Source organism: Orbicella franksi, chromosome 1, assembly GCF_964199315.1.
Source record: "Orbicella franksi chromosome 1, jaOrbFran1.1, whole genome shotgun sequence".
Taxonomy (NCBI): domain Eukaryota; kingdom Metazoa; phylum Cnidaria; class Anthozoa; order Scleractinia; family Merulinidae; genus Orbicella; species Orbicella franksi.
Window position 1 is genome coordinate 13,636,401 of NC_138145.1, and position 21,093 is coordinate 13,657,493.

The following is a 21,093-nucleotide window of genomic DNA, read 5'->3' on the forward strand; positions in this document are numbered from 1 at the left end:
TTTCCGATTAACATACGAGCGGGAAATTCAAATCATCGGAAAGACTGAACTTAAGACAAATTTTCCCGAGGGGAGGTGGCAGTGGAAGATTTTTCCGTTGCAAGTGGCTACCGTGGAATGCCCGGTAGGGACCATGGTTGTTCTCATTAACGGTTGATCGACAATGTTTGATTAGTTGTTGCTTGAAACTGAAGCAGAACCAAATTTTAGAGCATTCAATTTTCGCCCCATAAACAGCTTAAGATCTTAGTTTGTAACTTTCAACTCCTGCAAAATTACCTGAATAAACTCTTCCTGTAATTTATTTTTGCGCTCTTATTAGCGGCTTGTTTTACTTGCGCTTTGCGCGCGCTCTGCGAAATTCGGGAACAGTTTATATTCAACTTTGATTTTTTAATCGAAGTGGAGGTGAACGGTGGTGGATCGCGGCTAGGTAAATATCCTCCGCTTTCACCGACACTGAGGTGAATAATTGTTTTAGTATGTACCACCCAAGCTGAATAATCAGCGGACCAAAACATTACTCTCGGTACCCAAAGCGACACGCGAAGCCATTTTGTTTCTCTTCGGTTGCTCGGAGGTGAATAATAGGCTGATTTAGCAAGAGAACGGGAACGTCACTTGACGACGGCGCGCGCAGAACGAACACCCAAATATGGTCAAATTAGAACAGAATCCAGGTTATTCCGCGCGCCCTGCAGTCGTCATCTGACCATATTTGGGTATTTGTACTGCGCGCGCCGTCGTCAAGTGACGTTCCCGTTCTCTTGCTAAATCAGCCTAATACTTTGCTAATCACCTCCGAGTGAGCGCCCGGAAAGCACTAAAAAGTTTCAGAGCACGCGCGAGGCGAAATGTTGTTTTGTAAACAGCAATAAGTGCAATAAGTTAGTGTTGTTAAGGTGGCCGAACACAGTTTTCGCGCGCGCTTTTGCTGATGCAATTCAGCGCGCGCACAAGGATTGAAAAACAAACATGCCTTCAATAGAGCGATCATTTTATTTACTCAACACCCGCACTACATGCGCTATTTTTCTCCATTATTGAACACAGTGTATTGATGCCTTTAGTCTTTTATTACAACGCTATGTTAGAAAAGGTAACGACGCAAACAACCCAGCAATTCTCAGCTTTTTCTTTGTTACCGAAAGAACCCAGTTAAATGCAGCGCATGCGCAGTTGCTCGAAAAATTGAGACCGATTGCTTTTGCAGAAACTTGCCGATTTCTAACGATCCGGTCGTTAGAATTTCAAGAAATTTGGCAAAAAATAATTCAGAAATCACGCGAATGATCTATCGCAAAAAATCTGAATTTTGACATAGGGAATTTTTAATAATACAGAACATGCAGTGAAAACGATTTACGGCGAATTACGAAAGTCGCCTATGTCAAAATTTTATTAGAACAGTGTTGACAGAAGGGATTTAATGTCAATTCATAGTGGGCAAATGATGAAAAAAATCTAACGACTGAATTTTTTTTAAATAAACAAAAACCATTTTTTAAGCCTTGTTTTCAACCAGCCCCGTTGCCATGGCAACAGCACTCACCTTAGCCAAAATGAGAGAATAAACCCTTCTGTGGTTAACCTTGACTCTTGCAAAAAACGGGCGCCAAAGCATAAATAGCTTTAAAGTAATGGTGAATTAGGCAGAGGCTCTTGAAAACTATGTTCGGCCACCTTAATTGGTATTCTTTTAAAACTTTGAATAGATTTTAATGAACGTGTATTCACGCAGAAGTCCTGTTTTTTTTTTAGAAAAAAGCCACACCTTTGACAAACAAAATAAAAACATAGCGCGCGCGTTCTACGAAGACTAGAAAAAAATGGCTGTAATCGGTTTCTTTAAACGCCAACAACAAAAAAAAGTTTAATGCCATAGCGGTTGCAAAGAGTTACCACCCCGATTGTTTCTTGCAATCGAAAGCAACCTAAAATCACTCAAAGGGATATCAACAATAGCGTTCTGTTTAACAAAACTTTAGCTTATCAAGTTATTTACAATTTCCTTTCCGTTGTATTTTTTTCTCTTCTCGCTATACAGACTATTCAACCACGAATCCGCCGCGCGCAGTTTTATGAAACAAACGACTTACTTTGTTACGTGTCGCGCTCAACGAAAAACCTTTTATGAAACAGCAAATAGTGCACGCGCGCTATGAAAACCTCCTTTGAAACTGCAAATAGTTTACAAACTCCTCCTACCATTGTTTTAAGAACTTAGTCTGCAATTATAATCTAAATAAACTCCTCCCTTAATGAAAACATAAAAGCGTGCGCTCTTCGAAGACCAGTAAAAAAATCTTGGCTTTAATTGGTTTCTTTTCATGTGTTTTTATATCTATAAAACGGATAAAGGCTACAGCATTTGCGGAGAGAGAGAGAGTAACAACCCAGATTGTTTCTTGCGATCGAAAGCAATCTAAAATCATTCAAATGAATAGCAACAATAGCGTTGCTTTACAAAACTTGGAGTTATTTACACTCCATTGACTACGAGTTGGTTTGGTTAACATAACCTGACAATAGTGATTCGGTTAAATAGGCGTCGAGGCAGTGATATAAAAGACCTGCTAGAAAAAACAGATGATAAATCCAGCTTCAGTTCTGCTAGAAGAATGTTCTCAAAGTTTAAAGTCGCAACCCCGCCGAACGCGTATCATTACCAAGTGGAAGTGTGTGAAGCTGAAATTAGGAAACTTCGTTGCGAAAACGAATTGTTAAAAGTTCAGGTCGTTCAACTGAACGAGGTTCTGGTCCATGCCAGCTGCAACTACAGCAAGCGGAAAAAGCGCCATTCAGATCGACGGAAAAAGAGTTTTTCCAGGTGACTAAGTCGGCGAGAAACACTAAAAAACGCAAGATTAGGGCGCTGGTACTCCAGTCAGTTCAAGGACTCGAGGAGTTTGTCCCAGTTGAGGTATGTTCATTTTCGTCTTACTTTATACAGTTGTGAATGATTCACATTTTCACATTATTCTTACGTACTTTCGTAATTTAACAATAGTAAGGAGCTTTCTGATTTTGCTAAGAAACACGCATTTTAACGGATCTGGACTTGCATGCAAACTTCAACGAATGAATAACAAACACATCTGGAAACCGGCGGTGTTCAGAGTGGAGAAATTTGAACACGGATTGTTGTGAAAGATGAATATTTCAACTTTCACAATATTTCATCTTTCACACTTCATTCTCGAGCTTTAAATTTACCATCTTTCTTTATTTATCGCGGATTATTTTATTAACAGTCAGTACAAACTCGTTGTGAATGTTTCATTTCGAAAAAAAGTACAATTAATAAAAACAGTTTAAATTAAGTAGGATTTCGTCACAATACTTTTACTAATACTGTCTTTTATAATGTTCTAGATCAAGTTCAGTGTACAAGGTAAAGAAGTCGTTATCCCCCTTGGCTCTGTCGAAGAAGAAGAAGAAGAAGACGAGGTCAAGGAAGAAACAACCCAGCGTGTTCTTGTGGCCAAAGACTCCGGGCTCATCCCCGATGAAGCTTACCACGAATTGAGGATGTCTCTCCCAGAAGATGCCAGAGCCAGTGTACCACCCATCAATGCACTAAAAGACGAAAGAAACAGGCAAAATAAGATCGTGGACATTCATCACATTACTGAGGTAAGAGGCTTAATTTTTTTATAGCATGAATGAAAGATAAAACAGCTAGCTGAGTAATGGGCTGAAATTTTCAATAGTGGATTATGAGAAATGTTAAAAATATGTTAAACTAACAGCTGAGAAATGATTGAAATTTTAACTGACAGCTGATATTGAAAAATGAGACTGAAATGAAGATTATTTAACATGGAACTCCACTTAGCTGGAGGATACTTTGCAGGAAGCCCAAGGCTTAAAAAAACACAACAAATTAAAAATGTACCAAGAGGAATGTATTATTAACATAAAAGGGCATAAAAAATATAATGCTTTACTATGGATAAAAAATTTTGCTGAAAATTACAACCCAAAGGGGTGATGAGTGCCCTGAACTTCTTATTTATAGTGATAAGTATGTCTAGCATACAATACTGTGAGCCACAATTTAAACTGATAACCAAGAAATGAGGTTTTTTAACTTATTACAAGGAATGAGTAATAGGTAATCAATTGAATAGTCATTAGACAATCACTCCATAACTCGTCTGCCATTGAATGTTGATTAGTCATGTCTGGGAAACAAGTCTGTTTTATACTAAGCAACTATGCTATAGATACCAGAGTATGGCACTCATGAGCTACTAGCAGCTGTTATCTATTTGACTAAACTTGAGGAGTTTTAATTTTTTTTAATTTAATCATTCGGAAATTCTCTTACTCAGGCAAAAAAGGCAGATGGTGTATATCGCAACATTAAGGATATTCTCATGCAGCTTCTGCTTATTCCTGGTGTAAAAGAAGCCGTACAAGCAAACGGAAACCACTTCAATCTCCGCTTTGCTGCTGATGGTATACGAACGAGCAATAAGATTGGTACCGTCATGGCTGTGTTCAGCATAATGGATTAGAAAAAGCACGGATCATGTGACCATCAGTATGCAACTGCTTTGTATAATTGTAAGAGGCTATTCAATATATTCTGGTAGTATTTAACATGTCATGTCATTTTAACAATTTGCTACCACTCGGTATACGACCAAAGTTTATACAAAAATGTATATATGGTGATTGCTGCATTCAAAACAACAGAAAAAAATCAATAGGTCCTGGTACTCGTTTAACATAAGACATAACATTTATTTTTAAGGAAAAGAGGGCTATGATGAGGTTCAGACTTGCTGGGTGCCACGTACTTTGTCACAAGTGGATGAGCTCCAGACTCATGGTGTAACAGTTGATGGAGTGTATTATACAGTGACATGGTAAGTTGATTCAGTGACAATCACACACTCACAATAGACTAGTAATAAGCCTGATATTCATATATCTTGTATAATATGCTAACTTAAATTCTGCTTTAGGTACTGCTGTTCCAATGAATGAGTTGCCAGGACAGTTGCCCGTAATCGGATACCCGTGTTTGCGCGAAGAACTCTGGGATCGTCAGGGGCCAAACATTGCTAGTCGCTAGAGGGAAATGTGTGACGAAAAGTTGTTTCGAGGTACAAGAAAACGATTTTTGAGAGAGATCAACGCTTTTTCGCCGTCGTTTTTATCGCAAATGGATTTGGGCAATGTTGATATGTGGAATATGTAAGTTTGTCTTTGAATAACCGTGAAATATGTGACAAAATCTACCGATAAACTCCGTTGCTTGCGTGAGGTTTATTGTGAAATTTACATCGCGTAATGGTCTGAAAATATTACTAAAATATATAGATTTAGGCCAGCCTAAAAGCGTAGCTCCTGGACCGCGTTGTTCAGAGCCAAATAACCCAGGAGAAGGTAGAATTTTGATTTCAGTTTTGTAGCTTTGCGGCGCGGTTTTCTGTATATTGTTTGGCCTTCTGTTTTGAGTTTTAATAATCACTATATACACAAACCAAAGCAGCCAAAAAACATTTGTATAGAAAAAAAAGTTATAATTCGGTTAACTTTTAATCCTTGGTTAGCGTTAACCGACTTCCGAACAGTCCTGCCCTGTTTTCAACAAGTTAACCTCAGATGAGCCCGCGATCCAATCGAAAACCAGCACTTGGTCAGCGGTCAACTTTAAAAAAACACGCGACCTCGATAAGCTGTAAACTTGAGCCCGCGATATGGTCACGTGATACTGGTCAGCGGATACCTTTGTTTGACAGGTGTCAATTGATCATAACATGGATGTCCAATATCAAAGAAGTACACGGTAAACCAAGACTGCATGTCTCTGTCAACCTATTATTTGGAGTATGGCGGCCATGTTGCGCGACTCCGTTGTCGTCGTCGTCGTCGTCGTCGCCGTCGTGCGTACGCGCCCACGAGCAATACCGCTAGCCATGATGACCATGAGAAAATCAACTCATGGGTTTCCTTTTCTCTCCTATATGAGTATGGGGCTCCGCTTGGCGGCCCTTCGGGCCGCCGGAGCTCCGCTATTAATTAGGTATAAATCGAGAGGAAATAACCCCGTAAAGCCTTTTAAGTTGTGTGCAGGTTACTTTTGGCTTATTTGAAAGCTCAGTCGTACAAATAATACTGGAAATAAGCACGGTGGCGATCATTGTACTGTCTGGGGTTTTAATGACAAATGAGTCCGCGCGACTCATGCTGTGTGGCTACTGTGTTGCTCAAAGCCTTTGTTTTGCTTTTACAAGCACGTATTTCAGTGATTTGCCTTTTCTATAACAGATCAAGTGTAGCTCCTTGAATATATCTCTGAGTATTTGTATTTGAAAGTGCCATTTGTGCGTGATTATGCTTTCCAAAGTTTGGTATTGACGGTTGAGTGAAATTGCCCGACACAAAGGGTAGTAGTTCCTTCTGCAATTTTCGATTTCTGTTTTAGAGCTTCTTTTCTGTCTTAATATTTAACTTCTCGGAGGGTCTTTTCTAACATTTGCTCCGGGTAGCCTCTCGAGATCAGGTGTGTATTGAAATTTTCAATATTGTCTTCAATGTATTTCACAATAAACCTCACGCAAGCAAAAGGGAGTTTATCGGTAAATTTTATCACTTATTTCACGGTTATTCAAACAAAAACTTACATTTTCCATGTATCAACATTGCCAAAATCCATTTGCGATAAAACAATGGCGAAAACGCGTTGATCTCTCCCCAAAACCATGTTTTTGGGCGTCGAAACAACTTTTCGCCATACATTTCCTTCTAGCGACTTGCAATGTTTGCCCCCTGACGATCCCAGAGTTCTTTTCGCAAACACGGGTATCCGATTACTGGCAACTCATTCATTGGAAATTTCCTGCCATGGTGTATGGACTGAATGCAGCAACAGCTAAATATTTTTGCATATGGCGCTACTGTACCAAGGCACAAATTGCTGACTTCACAAGTAAGTGGACTAAAATGATATGTCACTTGAAGTTTATGATATTTAGATTAGGGGGTGTTACTGAATAGCTAAAAGTAATTAGGCCAAACTGGCTCCTAGCTCCTGGTTTTCAATAGCATTAAGTGGCTAGGAGAGGTGCTACTCTGCCATCAATGGGATATTAGTCCATCGCAGGTTACTTAAATTATTGACCCCAACGGGCACGTGGATCTGAAACTTACCATCTTGAGTTCAGATCACTAAACATCAGGCCACCAAGCCTCCCTTGCCTTCAGTGAATATTGAAAATATAAACATGGCTGTTGTTGATGTGATGTTCACCTTATTTATAGTACAACACTGGCCCATTCAAAGGAACCTTGCTGAGTGCAAAACCCTGTGCAAGAAAAAAACAACAGATGAGTGAAAGGGATGTGTTCAACCACCATTGCATTGTGGACAAGACTGGATGGTCTTTGCAAACCATTTAGATGACAAGATGCATTAAACTGAACAAAATTTCATGCTATGAAAATTGTTCTAGTTATAAGTACAAATTAGCTTGATTTATAATTATTAGCAAATATGAGAATGAAATTACCTTCAGAAGCGAACAAACAATAATATTATTTGTTAAGCAATGATATGCTGCAAAAGCTAACAGAGCCCTAAAATTTATTTTGTTATAGGGAAAGATCTTCACAACATTCCAGAACACCTAGACCTGAAGCCAATCTTTGATGGATTGCAGACTCAGAGAATGCTGAATTGCAAGAATGTCAAGAAACTGTGGAAGGTAACATATTTCCTTTCACCATTTTCATGTTACTTCATTTTTAAGTGAAAGCTTAACTTCTTTTTTCAGCAGCAGCTATACGATTCAATCCTTTTGCTAGACTCAATACAATGACACTGAGGAAGTCACACAAATTTGTAGAAAATATGCATTTAAAAGAACGAATTAAATAACTAAAAAATTTACTTCAATCTTAGGGATTTGTTGATCTGTATGCAGCACTAGAAGCTGAACCCAGTGATGAGGCATACAAACCTCCAGGAGTGTTTCAAGAACAGGCCAGAAACTGGGCGAAATTTTTCAGAGTTGTTCACTTTGATGAGGATGTAACTCCATACGTACATGGTAAGTTCATTACTTTAGTTGAATGCAATTACTTACAAGAGGAGAAAAAAATACATGTAGCAGCGCTAAGATGAGTCTATCAAATTTATGAGTTTGAGTTAGAAATTTTGAGTTTGAGTTTGAGTTTCAAGTTCGAGTTAGAATTAGAATTTCATTTTCAAGTTAGAATTTTGAGTTTGAGTTAAAATGTCAAGTTAAAAAGAATGGAAGCAAACCTGAGTGGACTTAACCGCAAGCAAGCTCAAACACGATATTTTAACTGGAACTTGAAATTTTAACTCGAACTCATAACTCGAATGCTAACTCAAACTTATGAAATGGACAGACCCCAGCTTAACATGCTGACCTCATTAAATAAAGGATCTATTGATCAACCGACCAACTGGCAGATTTGAGTGATTCCCTAAAATCTTCCTTATATTTATTTTTACAGCTCTTGAATATCATGTGCCCCAGTTTCTGGAGACTTTTGGCCCCATTTTCAAGTTCAACTGTACTGCCAGCCGGTTGAGAAAAAAAACCATGAACAGTCTCGGATGTTCCACCGTGGGACACAGAAAGGTGGTCGTCAGTCAAAGTACACAGTCCAGGTGATGGAGAGGGATAATAGGAAGCTCTTTGCATTGCTCGAGTCAAAAACCTACTGCGGATCAAGAGGGATTACTCTAAGAAGAGTAGCGAAGACCGTGGCAGCCTTGCCACCTACAATGATAACCAGGAAGAAGGATACAGGTAATTTCAAAGTTGATGAGCCTTTTCAAGCAATAAATATCTTTAATATTACTTAAATAAGCCGCTCACATTGTTCCACTGCCAATAATTATTAAACTATACCTGTATAGTGAACTGTGTAGTGTCCCGAATAATCCATGTGTGATTCACCCTTGCACATTTTACATGGGTACTAAAACAACATACAACAATTTTACTTCTGAACGAAACAACCATTCTTGGTGCTTTCCACCCTCTGCTTCTATCTATAAAATCTTTTCGAGTCATGTCATAATAATTATTGATGCCTTAAAATGTTACAATTTTTCTTCCAGAAAGTAAAACTATGCCTTTATAGTTTAAAGGCCTGACTGAATTCCATTATTTTATTTTGTAGGTTTGGAAGTTATGACAAAGAGATGTGCAATCAGCAAGCAACAAGAGAGAGACTTTAAATATTTACTGTAAATAGCAACCATACTGTAGATCTGTTCTTAGGCTGGATTCCTCCCCGTATTTCGAGTCCGGTCCACTACTTATTAGCGTGGGCTCCTCACCTGCTGCCTGTTCCGTTTTAGGTTTTTACGTGATATCTTTTAGGGATCAAATAAAGCTCGAGCCACGCCAAGAGTAGTATCCCATGGGGGTAAAATTCAAATTTTTCGACGAGCATCCCCAACCTTTTCATATGGGAGTCCACCCACCTCCGGGACATCTGACTCATTTCGAGATGTCAACACCAGCTTCAGCCTTGCTGGAAACCGAGGAAACTTGTATCCCCGAGGCTTGTACCTAAGCTGATAAACGATACTGAGGCTTGTTTGACTTTAGGTAAGTCACTCATCCAAAGGATCAATGACAATATACCAATTTTCCTTTAGGTACATTTGTCAGGCTTTTTGAGCCGGCAACAGGATTGTCTGTTCTCAAACTCATTAATAATTCATCAAGTTAAAACAAAGAAAATCACAAATCTATTAGTATAGATTTTGACATGTTTACTTCTCCGTTTACTCCTTAGTTTTTGTTTCGATTGATAAGATATATCAAACACTCGAGACAGTGTGTCATCGATCATCGGCTATCCAAACACCTCGAATTTCGTCAAAAATACTTCGCTGCGCGTCGTATTTTCAACTCTCTTCTCGGTGTTTGGATGTAATATATCAAACACGAAAGGCCGTGTTTGACCACATTTCCAAACACAGAGAAGAGAGTTGAAAATACGACGCGCAGCGGAGTATTTTTGACGAACTTCGAGGTGTTTGGAAATGTGGTCAAACACTGTCTTGAGTGTTTGATGTATCCTCTCGATCGAAACTAAGAAGGAATAAAATCGTAAAAATCTATGCTAATTAAGATCAGATATCCAAACACCGTCACGGTCATGATTTCCTTTGTTTAAGCTTGATGAATTATCAATGAGTTTGAGAAATCCTGATGAAACACCGTCTCGAGTGTCTGATATATTAGTTCAAAACATTCTACTGGATGTTAAATGGTGACATGGTCTGTATTTAGCAAACGTAACGCTAAATGGATCTAAATGTAGAACTACTCGAGATAATGTAACCATATTCAAGCAATCGGCTTCGAGTTTAATATCATCTCTTCTAAATTACGAACAAAATTGCCTGCAGTATGTGTATTATTGTTTGAGTGCTTACATAGGTAGTATTCCAATAAGATCATTACAAAGTTTTAAATCATTTCAAACTAAAAGATATTTAGGGATATGCGCAGCTTGATCGAGGATCCGGGAGGTTAGGGGTAAGGCACTGCCCTCCACCCGCGGGAAAAAAGGAAGGAAAAATAAACAATAAAATCGAGCGAAGCAAGACTCGGTTCGGCCCTTGTTGGCCCGATAAGGATAAGCACTTAATGACTGGCACCAAGGGAAACTGTAAGTTTTGTTTCCCCGAGACCTCAATGTTCCCCGAGGCGAAGCCGAGGGGAACAGTGAGGTCGAGGGAAAACGAAACTCGCTGTTTCCCGCGGGACTAGCTGAGGCGTTCAACTTTGGTATATCGTGAAGCAACTCTAGTTAGTGGGCGCAGCGAAACAAGAGGCACCGATAGCACGCAAGGCTATCTTTTATTTCTTCCTAATTTCCAGGAGGGCCCCCTGTGATTATGGAACAAAGCGGAAGCGGATACCTATAAGGAGCGGAAGGGCGAAAGCGGATGCCTATAAGGAGGACAACTCTCATGGCAAACTTGCTTAGTTCTCTTGTCTCGAATTTCACTTGTACGTTCCGATGGTATCCTCTTTTCACAGAGTTGACTAACACCAAAATTTAGCCGATAAATGATAATTTCATATAATGGAATCAGAAACGTTTACGTTTAAGTGCAAATTGCAATAATAGAGAGTTTAAGCATGACGTTTACGGCAGACGGCAAACGGCAAGTTCATTCTTCTCTTCTGATCCTTAAATAAATCACACAAAAATAGAACATAGGTACGCAAGGCGTGCAAGAGTTATTTTTTTATGTGAAGTGTCGGAGATAGGAGCATTCATGGAGCTGTTTACAGTAACGATTAGGTTAATTTGACAAGTTTGTTTGGTTGCGATGTACAGCAAGAAACGAACTGAGAATTTATGATGTACATGCGATGTTACATCGGTCATGGTAAGATAGCTAACTAGTGAGCCATAAAATGTTCGACTGAACAAACTACAGTAATCTGACACGTCTCCAGATTAATGTAGATACCATCCTATTTTCTAACAGGCAATTTGATTCGTTCTTTGATACAACCCGCACTGTGACTGGTGTGACACGCACACATGCATAACTTCCTCACTCACCGATCACATAGCCCTTCCAACCCCCAAGAGGAATTTTTGCTCAGAAATACTCAAGTTAATTTAGAGACTTTTTCGCATTTTATACGAGTCGTAAGTTTACCCTTTTTACACAACACAACACAACACAACACAACACAACACAACTTCACCGAAAATAGAAAGAAAGAGAAAAAAACCTCTGACACGTTGAAAGTCTGGTTTAATTAAATTGCACTTTAACTTGGTGCCGCGCAGTCTTCAAAGAACGTTTGAACAGTTTTCATACTTTTTACCTTAAAAAATATCGGACTGAAATGAATGTCATCAAATAAAACTATTAAACTGCTACTGCAGAGACGTAAAAACCGTCCAGAAATGAAAGCTTTTTTTTGTTTAATATCCTGGGAACAATAGCCGATAACTTGTCAGCTCTAATTGAATTTACTCCCATATAAAAAACAACAGTGTTAAGTTAACATGTTACTAAAGATAGCAAACATCTCGTGGGAAAGAGTGGTGACGATTCGTCCGCTCTAATTGAATTTACTCCCTTGTGAAAAACAAGAGTGTCAAATTACACTTTGTAACTAAAAAACAAAAATATCTCGTTATATTTGCATGCAACAAGAACAAAACAATCGTTACCCGCACTTACTATTGTAAACGTTAGAACTGTTTCAAATCTGAAGTCTCGTCCCCTCTAAAACATGTCCTAAGATCTAGAAGCGACGATTCGTGACCTCTAATTGAATTTATTCCTTGTGAAAAACAAAAGTATCAAGTTACCTTTGTAACTAAAAATGAAAATATCCCGTCCCATTTGCATACTACTAACTCACGAACTGTTTCAAACCTCAAGGCTCATCTCGTTCATTTAACTAAAATCCTCAGCCTAACCCACAGAAAATGTCGAAGTAAACCCAATATATGAATACTTTCTCCTCTTTTATAAAAGAATAAATATGGCCCTTCTGAACTCTATTGGGATCAAATCTTCTCACACACCATTTACCTTTACAACAAGAAATTTGATTGGCTGTTTATAGTAGATCCAGTCTGATTGGTGTGACATACATACATCTCTCTCTCACTCACTCACTCACTCACTCACTCACTCACTCACTCACTCACTCACTCATTCACTCACTCACTCACTCATGGTGCCTTTTGTAATCATTTTCTTGCAAATTTTAACTGCCCCATTCTTCATTATTTATCAGCAGCAATGTTGGACATTTAGCACTCGGCCCATATAGACCCATGCCGTCGGAGCATATCCTTGTTTCCGTAGCGACGAGAAGTGTATCTACCCCATTGGATCGGATGGGAAGTTAATCGTATGTTACCCTCCAGCATTCAGTTGTCAGGTTTTCCTACTGGTTTGAGATGAGAGATGAATTCAAATTCATTATTAGTTTCGCTATTCAAAAACTTAACCTGTCACCTGTTACGTTTTGCCAAGTTTTCGGCTTTTACGATTTAGGTCCTTTTCCCCTCTCCATTGCCGTCTGTGGAGAGCTTGCCTCGTCTTGTCTGAATAAAGAGAAATATGAGTTTTCGGTTCTAATCCAACGTTAAGGACCTTTAGATAATCGTACTGACGGTAGAACCCTGATAAAAACTTAACCAGGAAATCTAATGGCCAAGAACCAGAATAACCAGGTAAATGACCAACATTCCATCCCATTCGCTCTCTTAAGAAGCTTGGATATTCATGATAAAGCAATCCGAATGTGGTGTAATCTGCATCCTTTAAATAATGCAGTAAATGAAATTGAAATGTAAATTCAAAAGCAAAACAGATTTGGTTGAGGTACCATAGTGGAGTGCTGCCTTCATACTGTTCAATGAACTCCTTCGATCTTCTTTCATCCACAAAATATGGCCCATACGTATTAAAAACCATCTTGAGACAAGCGAAGTTTCCGAATACGTTCTCATACCACATTCTCATTAAGTAAAAAAGGAGTTTTTGTGCTCTTTCCACGTTCATCTTCTGAGCCTTTAGAGGTAGAACCCTTAAGTATCTATTATATGTCGAAAACAAAGAAGATGCCCGCTTTTGTTTTTCTGCACACATCTCCATGTCCTCTAAAGCACAAGATACTATATGGGAATAGCATCTTTGGCGATTTAAAAGTTTTAGTTGTCGTAAAAGCTCCTGGAAGAAAATTATGGTTTCTGTTGGTGAACCAATCTCTTTAACTGTTTCATTTATGCTGTTCAGTTTACAGTGCATTGAATTAGTCTGTCAATAGCCATAAGTAGATAACAGTCCAACTACAAACTCACGAATGTCAGGCCTTAGTTTCAACCTAAACTCCTCGGGAATCCAACCATACAACCTGTTGTAGATTACGTTGTATTCAGCATTTCTGCTTGGATACTGCATCTGACCTCCCTGATTTTCAATGAATTGTATAACTTCAGCCCATGGGTTGTAAGTATCTTGTTCCACCAGTTTGCTGAAAATTTTGGCCAAGTACATTGGAGTAATTCCGTCCCTGTTAGGGCAATTTATATCTAACTGATGGAGAATCTTATCTTTGAATATCTCTTTTACAAATTTCACCAGGCCGCAAGAGGCTGCCAAATGGTAGAGAGTCAGTTCGCTTTTGCTGGAGTTGCATGCAATTTGGAAATCATGTGTTTTCATCTTGTGTCGGAGGAGTTCAATGGCTACATCAGAAACATCATCTCTTGACATTTCTTTATATCCTTCAAGATTTCGCCATATGTTACCTCCCGCATGGAGTATGGCCAGTGTCAGGGCGTCATGTCCCTGTGGACTCAACAAGGAAACATTTGCACCGTGTTCAATGAGGCCACGTACAGCCACCATGTTAGCGCCTTGGGCAGCTCGGTGTAAGGGTGTAAATCCCTCGGCATCTAAACAAGAATCAATGACTTTATATTTAAATCGATGGCTTTCAATGGCTGTAATAACAGAACCTTTCAGTAACGAGCATTTATGATCGTCACATTTTTTCCGCTCAAAGAAGTTAAGATTTGCTATGCTTGGAGGGCGATAACACAGTAAGTGAAATACAGACAAATTGAACGGCCTTCCGCACTTGATAGTGATTGAAACATTGAAGTGTTGAAGGACGACATCCATCAAATATCCACCATTGTGAAGGTAAGCTATAAGCGGTGTCCTACGGAGATTATCTTTACAGGTAAGGCTGGCTCCTCTTAACAGCAAGAGTTGAGCCATGTATGGCTGGTTATTTGTGACTGCGTAGTGTAACAAGGTCTGCCGGTTGCGATTACATTTCTTAATTGAAGCACCATAGCTGAGAAGAAGGTACACGACCATTTCGTGATCACTTAGAGCTTCCCGAAGCCCATCCAAAGACTTCCCTAAAATAAAAGTTGATTCCTTTCTCCTGTGCGTAGGGATGATAATTCCATTTTCGACTGCAACTTCCAGTGGTGTCTTACCAGACTTATCACATATTTCAAGTTTCGCTCTTTTCTGTAAAAGGACGTTGACGGCATCCGCCAAACCATTTCGAGCTGCAATGTGCAATGCCGTTTGACCGTACATATCGACTCCATCAATTGCTGAACCAATCATAATTAGATGGATCAAAGCATCAAGCCATCTATAATGATCTGTGTTCTTTATGTGGTTTTCTTCTGCAAAAAACTTAGCAAGATGACCTGTTCGATCAAACGTTACCAACTCACACTGCTCATCAGAGCTTGTCTCAGTTTTGAGAGGAATTTTTCGTTCAAGTTGGTTTGAACTAGTGTTAAGAATTACATAATGTAACGCTGTGAGACCAAAGTCATCAATTGCGCTAAGGTTTGCTCCATGATAGAGCAAATGGTCAATAACCTCTACAGCGCCACATGCTGCAGCGCTGTGAAGTGGTGTCGACCCATTGAACGCATTGACACCCACATCAACACCGAGTTTTAAAAAGAGATATACCATTTCCCAATGATTATGGCAAGCGGCAACGTGAAGTGGTGTGGCACCAAGGCAGTCTCGAGCTCCAACCCTTGCCCTACCTCTTTTGACAAGTTCAATAGCGATTTCAAAGTACCCATAGCGTGCGGCCAGATGAAGAGGAGTATATCCACAATGGCAGATATCGCGATGGTATTCAAAAGACTCTTCGTGACTAAGTGTCCAATATTTTTTCATTTCATCTTTCCCCTGCACATTTTGCCATTGATCGCATGCTGAATGTGCCTTTGTTTCATCTTCCATTAGTAGTAGTTTCACTATTTCTGTGTTATTCTTTCGAACAGCTTCGTGCAATGGGGTCCTTCCTGTATAGTCACGGCACGCTACCGCCGATTTGTGCTTGGCAACTAGTTCTTCGACTACCGCTTTGTGACCTGAGGATATTGCTGCGTGGAGCGCAGTTTCACAGAAAATTAGATGTCTGTCGTCAAAAAGCTCGCCAACAACATTGAGAGTTTCGGAGATATTTCCAAGTTCATAACACGAGTCATCCCTCAGCACTTGCATTTTCAGTATTTCGTCATCGACCTGACAGTGCTTCTTTATGGGAATTGATATACTTGATATCAGAGCTTTGCTCTGTAATCGGTGCTTTTCTTTCTTTAGCCAGTAGAACGAACCATCACATCTCATGCATTTATCCCTGACGCCAATTTGCAAAAGATATTTTACTACTTGTAGCCTGTTGTTTGCCGCTGCATGATGAAGAGCAGTTTGATCCGCAACTGCGCCTGCCTCGTATAAGGCTTTGACAACCCTTAAGTGTCCATTCTCGGCCGCTATCTGTAATGCCGTTAAATGGACGTCGTTAACTGTCGAAATGAGAGCACCGTTATCAAGAAGGAAAGTGACAACTTCCAAGTGGCCTGCATGAGCAGCAGCGTGGAGCATTGTGGATCCCCAAAATTTTGACTTTGATTCAAGGACCGGAGTAGACAAATCGTAAGATGTGTCTTCGAATTTGTTACTGGACGTTAGTGACTTTGTTTTGCGATTTACCTTGGCTCCCCTTCTCACCATTAACGCTATATTGTCTACAAGCCCATGCTCGGCCGCCAAAAATGCAGGTGTTATTCCACGATTATCGCTGCAATCGATACAGCTAAAATGTCGCAACAAAAGCTCCAGCACATCTGTGCTGTTTATTGTAGCTGCGAGGTGCAATAATGTCCTATTACTTTCGGGATCCGATGTATTGACAACTTGAGAAGGAAACCGGAGAAATTCCTTAACATATGTCTCCTTCCATCCTCCATGAGCAATGTGCTGCGCCAAAGTAAGAATATATCTTGACAGTGCGGACTTACCTCCATCAGCTATTTCCTTGAAGTAAAAGTCACAAAACACTTCGTGTCCCTTCGTTTTACTGACGTAAAATTGACCATTCCTGTTGCTGTCGCTTGTCAGCCACTCGGTTAAAGACAGATGATACAGTGTTACTGTGTCATTTTCGCCGTATCTCAGAAAGTGTCCAAGCTCTTGCATTCTATCTTGAAAGTCGTAGTCTTCTTCAAGGCTTGTTTCTTTCATTTGGAGAACCTCGAAAATTTCTTTTTGGGTCAATGGCTGAAACGTCGACACGATTAATTCTAACACCTGCCGAACAGGTTTGAACTTTTCCCGTCGATCGTACAATCTTTGGAAGTAACTGTGGTATAACTCTCCTAAGGTTTCAGGCAGTGCATAGGGCTCACTTCTTGCGACCCTTGAAGTTTCCCAGTGATGAAGCATTTCCTTGACAAAGAGAAAATTCCCTTGACTTTTGGTCAACAGAACAGAAATCAACTTTGCGGTATTTTCTATACCACCGTCTCCAATCCAAAACTTCACTCGATGAAGAAAAGAGCCATCTTGGTAAAATTTTGTTGACAAAAACAGTTCGATGTCGTCGATGTTTCGAGGGTCTTCGGGATCAATAACTAGTTTCGTTATTTTATTTGAGTGTAAGGAAACGCTTGATTCGTTACGAGAAGTCATTACAAGCTTCAGCCACGATGGAAACCGCGGAAGCTTGTTATTGAGTAGATATACGATACTGTGGCTTGTTTCACTTTGAGTGAGGCATTCATCGAGGGCATCAATGACAATATACCAGTTATCTTTAGGTGCATTCGTTAGGCTTTTTAAGGGCAACAGGACTGCCTGTTCAAAGCATCCTACTGGATCTTGGATGGTGACACAGTCCGTGTTTAACGAACGCTGAATGTGGGAACTGTTTGAGACGATGTAACCATATTCAGGCAATCTTCGAGCTATCATCTCAGCTAGATTACGTACAAACTTGCCTGCAATCTGTGTGTTCTTGTCCGAGTGCTTACACAGGTGGTATCCCAATACATGGTCATGAATCGTGCGACTTGATGTTCGTGAGCAGACCAACTGGGCAGACAGGGCGGACTTTCCAGCCCCTGGATCGCCGATAATCAAGACACCAGAGACCGCCCGGGTGGGATAGATGAAGACATTTTCTATCTCTTGATACAGCCATTGACGACCGATAAAGTTTTCTCGAGCTGTCGTTAAGTAGTCTGTCAGGTTGAACTCTTTGCTGTCAAATGGAACGCTGATATCTTCTGCAGGACATCCTGCAAAAAGTAAAATGACTTTTAAAGGTTATTTTAGCCAAATGATAATATCAGTCAAAAACACAAGTAAGAAAGGCTGGTTCGGCTTTTTTTAGTGGTTCTTTGAGAAGCATTTTTTCTGCGCTTAGCCCCCGCCCTTCACCTCAAAAATTACCCTTCCTTTAGGAGAGTTCCAGTTAATGTGATAACGAATTGGCCGTGTACGTTAGCGAGTTATTTACGTGTTGATGAGGGTCTGAGTACAATAAATGATGTTTTTCAGATTCTTCATTGAAGGACACTTCAGGTTCGAGGTCTTCACTCGAAGATTTTTCCTTACGTTATGGTCATGCTTTCTTTGAAAATAAAGCTATTTAAAAAATAACTTGAGATTTTAACCCCAGCTTTTTAGTAGATAGATCGACAGCATGCGTTAATACTACCTTAATGCTTTTCATTTTTCAGTATGAGTACTTTTTCCTTTTTAGAAATTGCATTCCTACCCGTTTTTCCGTAATATATAAAGGGAAGACGTAACTCACCATCTCTGTGTGATTTGTGATCCAGGACATCGGCAAGACCACAAAGAAACAAAAACATCAGCAAAGTGACGAGCGATTTTCGTCTTATACCTCGAGCACTTTTGAGCAGGCAACTTACAACGTACCACATACCACTGATGACAAGATGTGCAACGGACAACATGCGACTGATGACACGACGTGGTACAGACATTGAAGCTCTTTGCTTGTTTTCAACATCCTTCAGGGTTTTCTGAAGGTTTCGCAGTTGTCCTTCCAAACGACTGCGTTGTTTTTGGTTTCTTTTGGATTCCTTTTTCAACGACTTCAACTCATTTTTGAGGCTCATGACATCTTTTTGAATCGCTTCCTTGATATGAGATAAGTCCTCCGCTTTGAACACGTGCACATCCGAAGACGACTTGAGGGCTAAAATTTCTCGCAAGGTTTCCTGGGCGCCTACATCGCTAGCCAAGGCCGGATCTTGGAGTAATTTCTCAATCGTTTCAAAGGCATCTTTCTTTTCTGCATCAGACAGCTTCAACGTTGTCACATGCGCCCATTTCGTGTTTCGAGTATCACGAACATCTTTGATCAGTGGTCGTTGAACAGTGAAGTGATTGCACCAGAACATCAAATTGAGAATGGCAGAGATTTCCATGTCTTCCACGCTCTCTATTACCGTGTGACCACCCATATCAGGAAGAAAAAGCTTAGCTATTTCCCAGGGACCAACATTTGGGTCCATCCATTTCGAAGCATCACTTTGCTTCCAGTTCGGTCCTCTCCCAAAGTGATAACCCTGAAGGACATTTGCCCAGTGGCAGCTGCGCATGTCATGATACCGGTTTGGTTTCCTTACCGGGTCATAGACACAGGTACAGGGTCCAGTAGGAATGGCTGCCTTTATATGGTTATAGAAAGCCCCTGTTTCTTTCTTAATAAATGGGCGAAGACCTTGACAAAGAACTGTCGTTAACGCACGGCCAAGGCAAAGCCAGTTCCCTTCCTCTGATGACGTCAATTGTACGAATGTCTGAGAGGAACTTGCAGAAGCCATGGCTGTATAAAAAACAATCAGTTAGTAACTGAGGAGTAGGGGGACAGCCGTGCGAGGCAGTACGCTTATTTGCCAAGATATCTGTAATGTTTTCTACCTTGTTTATTTTTACTTTTTTATGTTTCTATTTTAAAGAGCGGAATTTGTCGAGTTCGTTTTCCTTAGGTTTCTGGAAAACTTTTTGGGCTTTCTATTGTTCCCTCTTTCTACTGCATTCAGAAAACATAGTGTGGCTACACACCTCGTGTAAGCCACACAAAAATTAACGCAGAGCAGTTTGGATATTTTGCAGCTTAAAAAGAAGCGTGACTGAAATGACGTCATACCTGTGACCTCAAACGGACTCCTTTCAAGCATGGCCTCATTTATTCATCGATTAATTTAGCGCCTTCTGTGTCAGTATTAGAGAGGTTCGACTGTAGTTGAACGTTCATAGCCCAAACACAAATGATGTTGCTAGCACTGTTTCATTACGAATCTTGTAGAAACGAATAGTTTTTAGGTTTAAGTTAAAACATTCCACAGAATTGTCTCCAGCATGCAAATTGAAAGGGTTGGTTGTTTCTAGAAACTTAAAAGACATGGTCTATTAATCATGTAGAATTAACAACAGTCTGTTTATTTTAACTATCTTACCTTAATCTAGGGCTAAATTAGAAATAAATCACTTTACCAGGAGTAAAGTGTTATGTCGACCCTTCCGATCCCACTTACGATAAGTAACAGCATCTACGCAGAACATTGCTCAAAATTGCAACGATACAGACTGTCGGTATGTCGGTATGTTATTATAAGACCGGGCCTGTTGGTTTAAAAAATTCAAGTCAAGAATAAAGCAGAAGAACTTACGGCACATGAAATATTTCTTGATTTAGCTCGGTAATTCGAAGATACCAGGAAGATACCAAATTTGTGTATCCAAATTTTAGCTTTTAATAGTAGTTATTGACATGTTGAAGACTTGATAAGCCGGGAATCAGTCAGCTATAGAGGCTTCTGTAACGCGGAATGGGCCATTTATTCATCAAACGAGCGTGTTAAACCTCAAGCTGTGTTCTTAATGTTCGGATCCTTCGTAACTCGATGATTTCTGTCTTAAAACCTTTAGTTAATAAAAATTTCACCTAATGGAAAGCAGTCAACAGACCAAAAGCGTACCTTTAGTTCGGAAATCCCACTACAGGCTAAGATCAATGTTCTCTCCACTGTTATATTATTGCCGTCAGGAACACCGAGCTGTTAAATGCGTCTTACAAGTAAATGCAAAACCCGGAAGCCAAGAGGCAGTCAGGTGTGGCAAGATAAAGGGGCTTGGAACCCAATTAGTCTTGAAATATCATCTGGTCAGCGGTTTCCATTAGCTGATGAGTTGAAGAACGCTTAGTCTACGAAGTAGACCTT

The 21,093-nt window shown here is 40.0% G+C and overlaps 1 protein-coding gene across 1 annotated transcript; it reads right to left on the minus strand.

The window, feature by feature from the left end:
- Nucleotides 1-13,768: 13,768 nt before the first annotated feature.
- Nucleotides 13,769-21,035, minus strand: LOC145476859 (uncharacterized). Its single transcript, XM_081455460.1, has 3 exons — nucleotides 20,851-21,035; nucleotides 18,654-19,694; nucleotides 13,769-18,132 (listed from the first exon to the last, which is right to left on the minus strand). Exons 2-3 carry the CDS (start codon nucleotides 19,690-19,692, stop codon nucleotides 13,820-13,822), a joined length of 5,352 nt encoding a protein of 1,783 aa, XP_081311586.1. The 5' UTR covers nucleotides 19,693-19,694; nucleotides 20,851-21,035; the 3' UTR covers nucleotides 13,769-13,819.
- Between the last annotated feature and the right edge of the window lie 58 nt (nucleotides 21,036-21,093).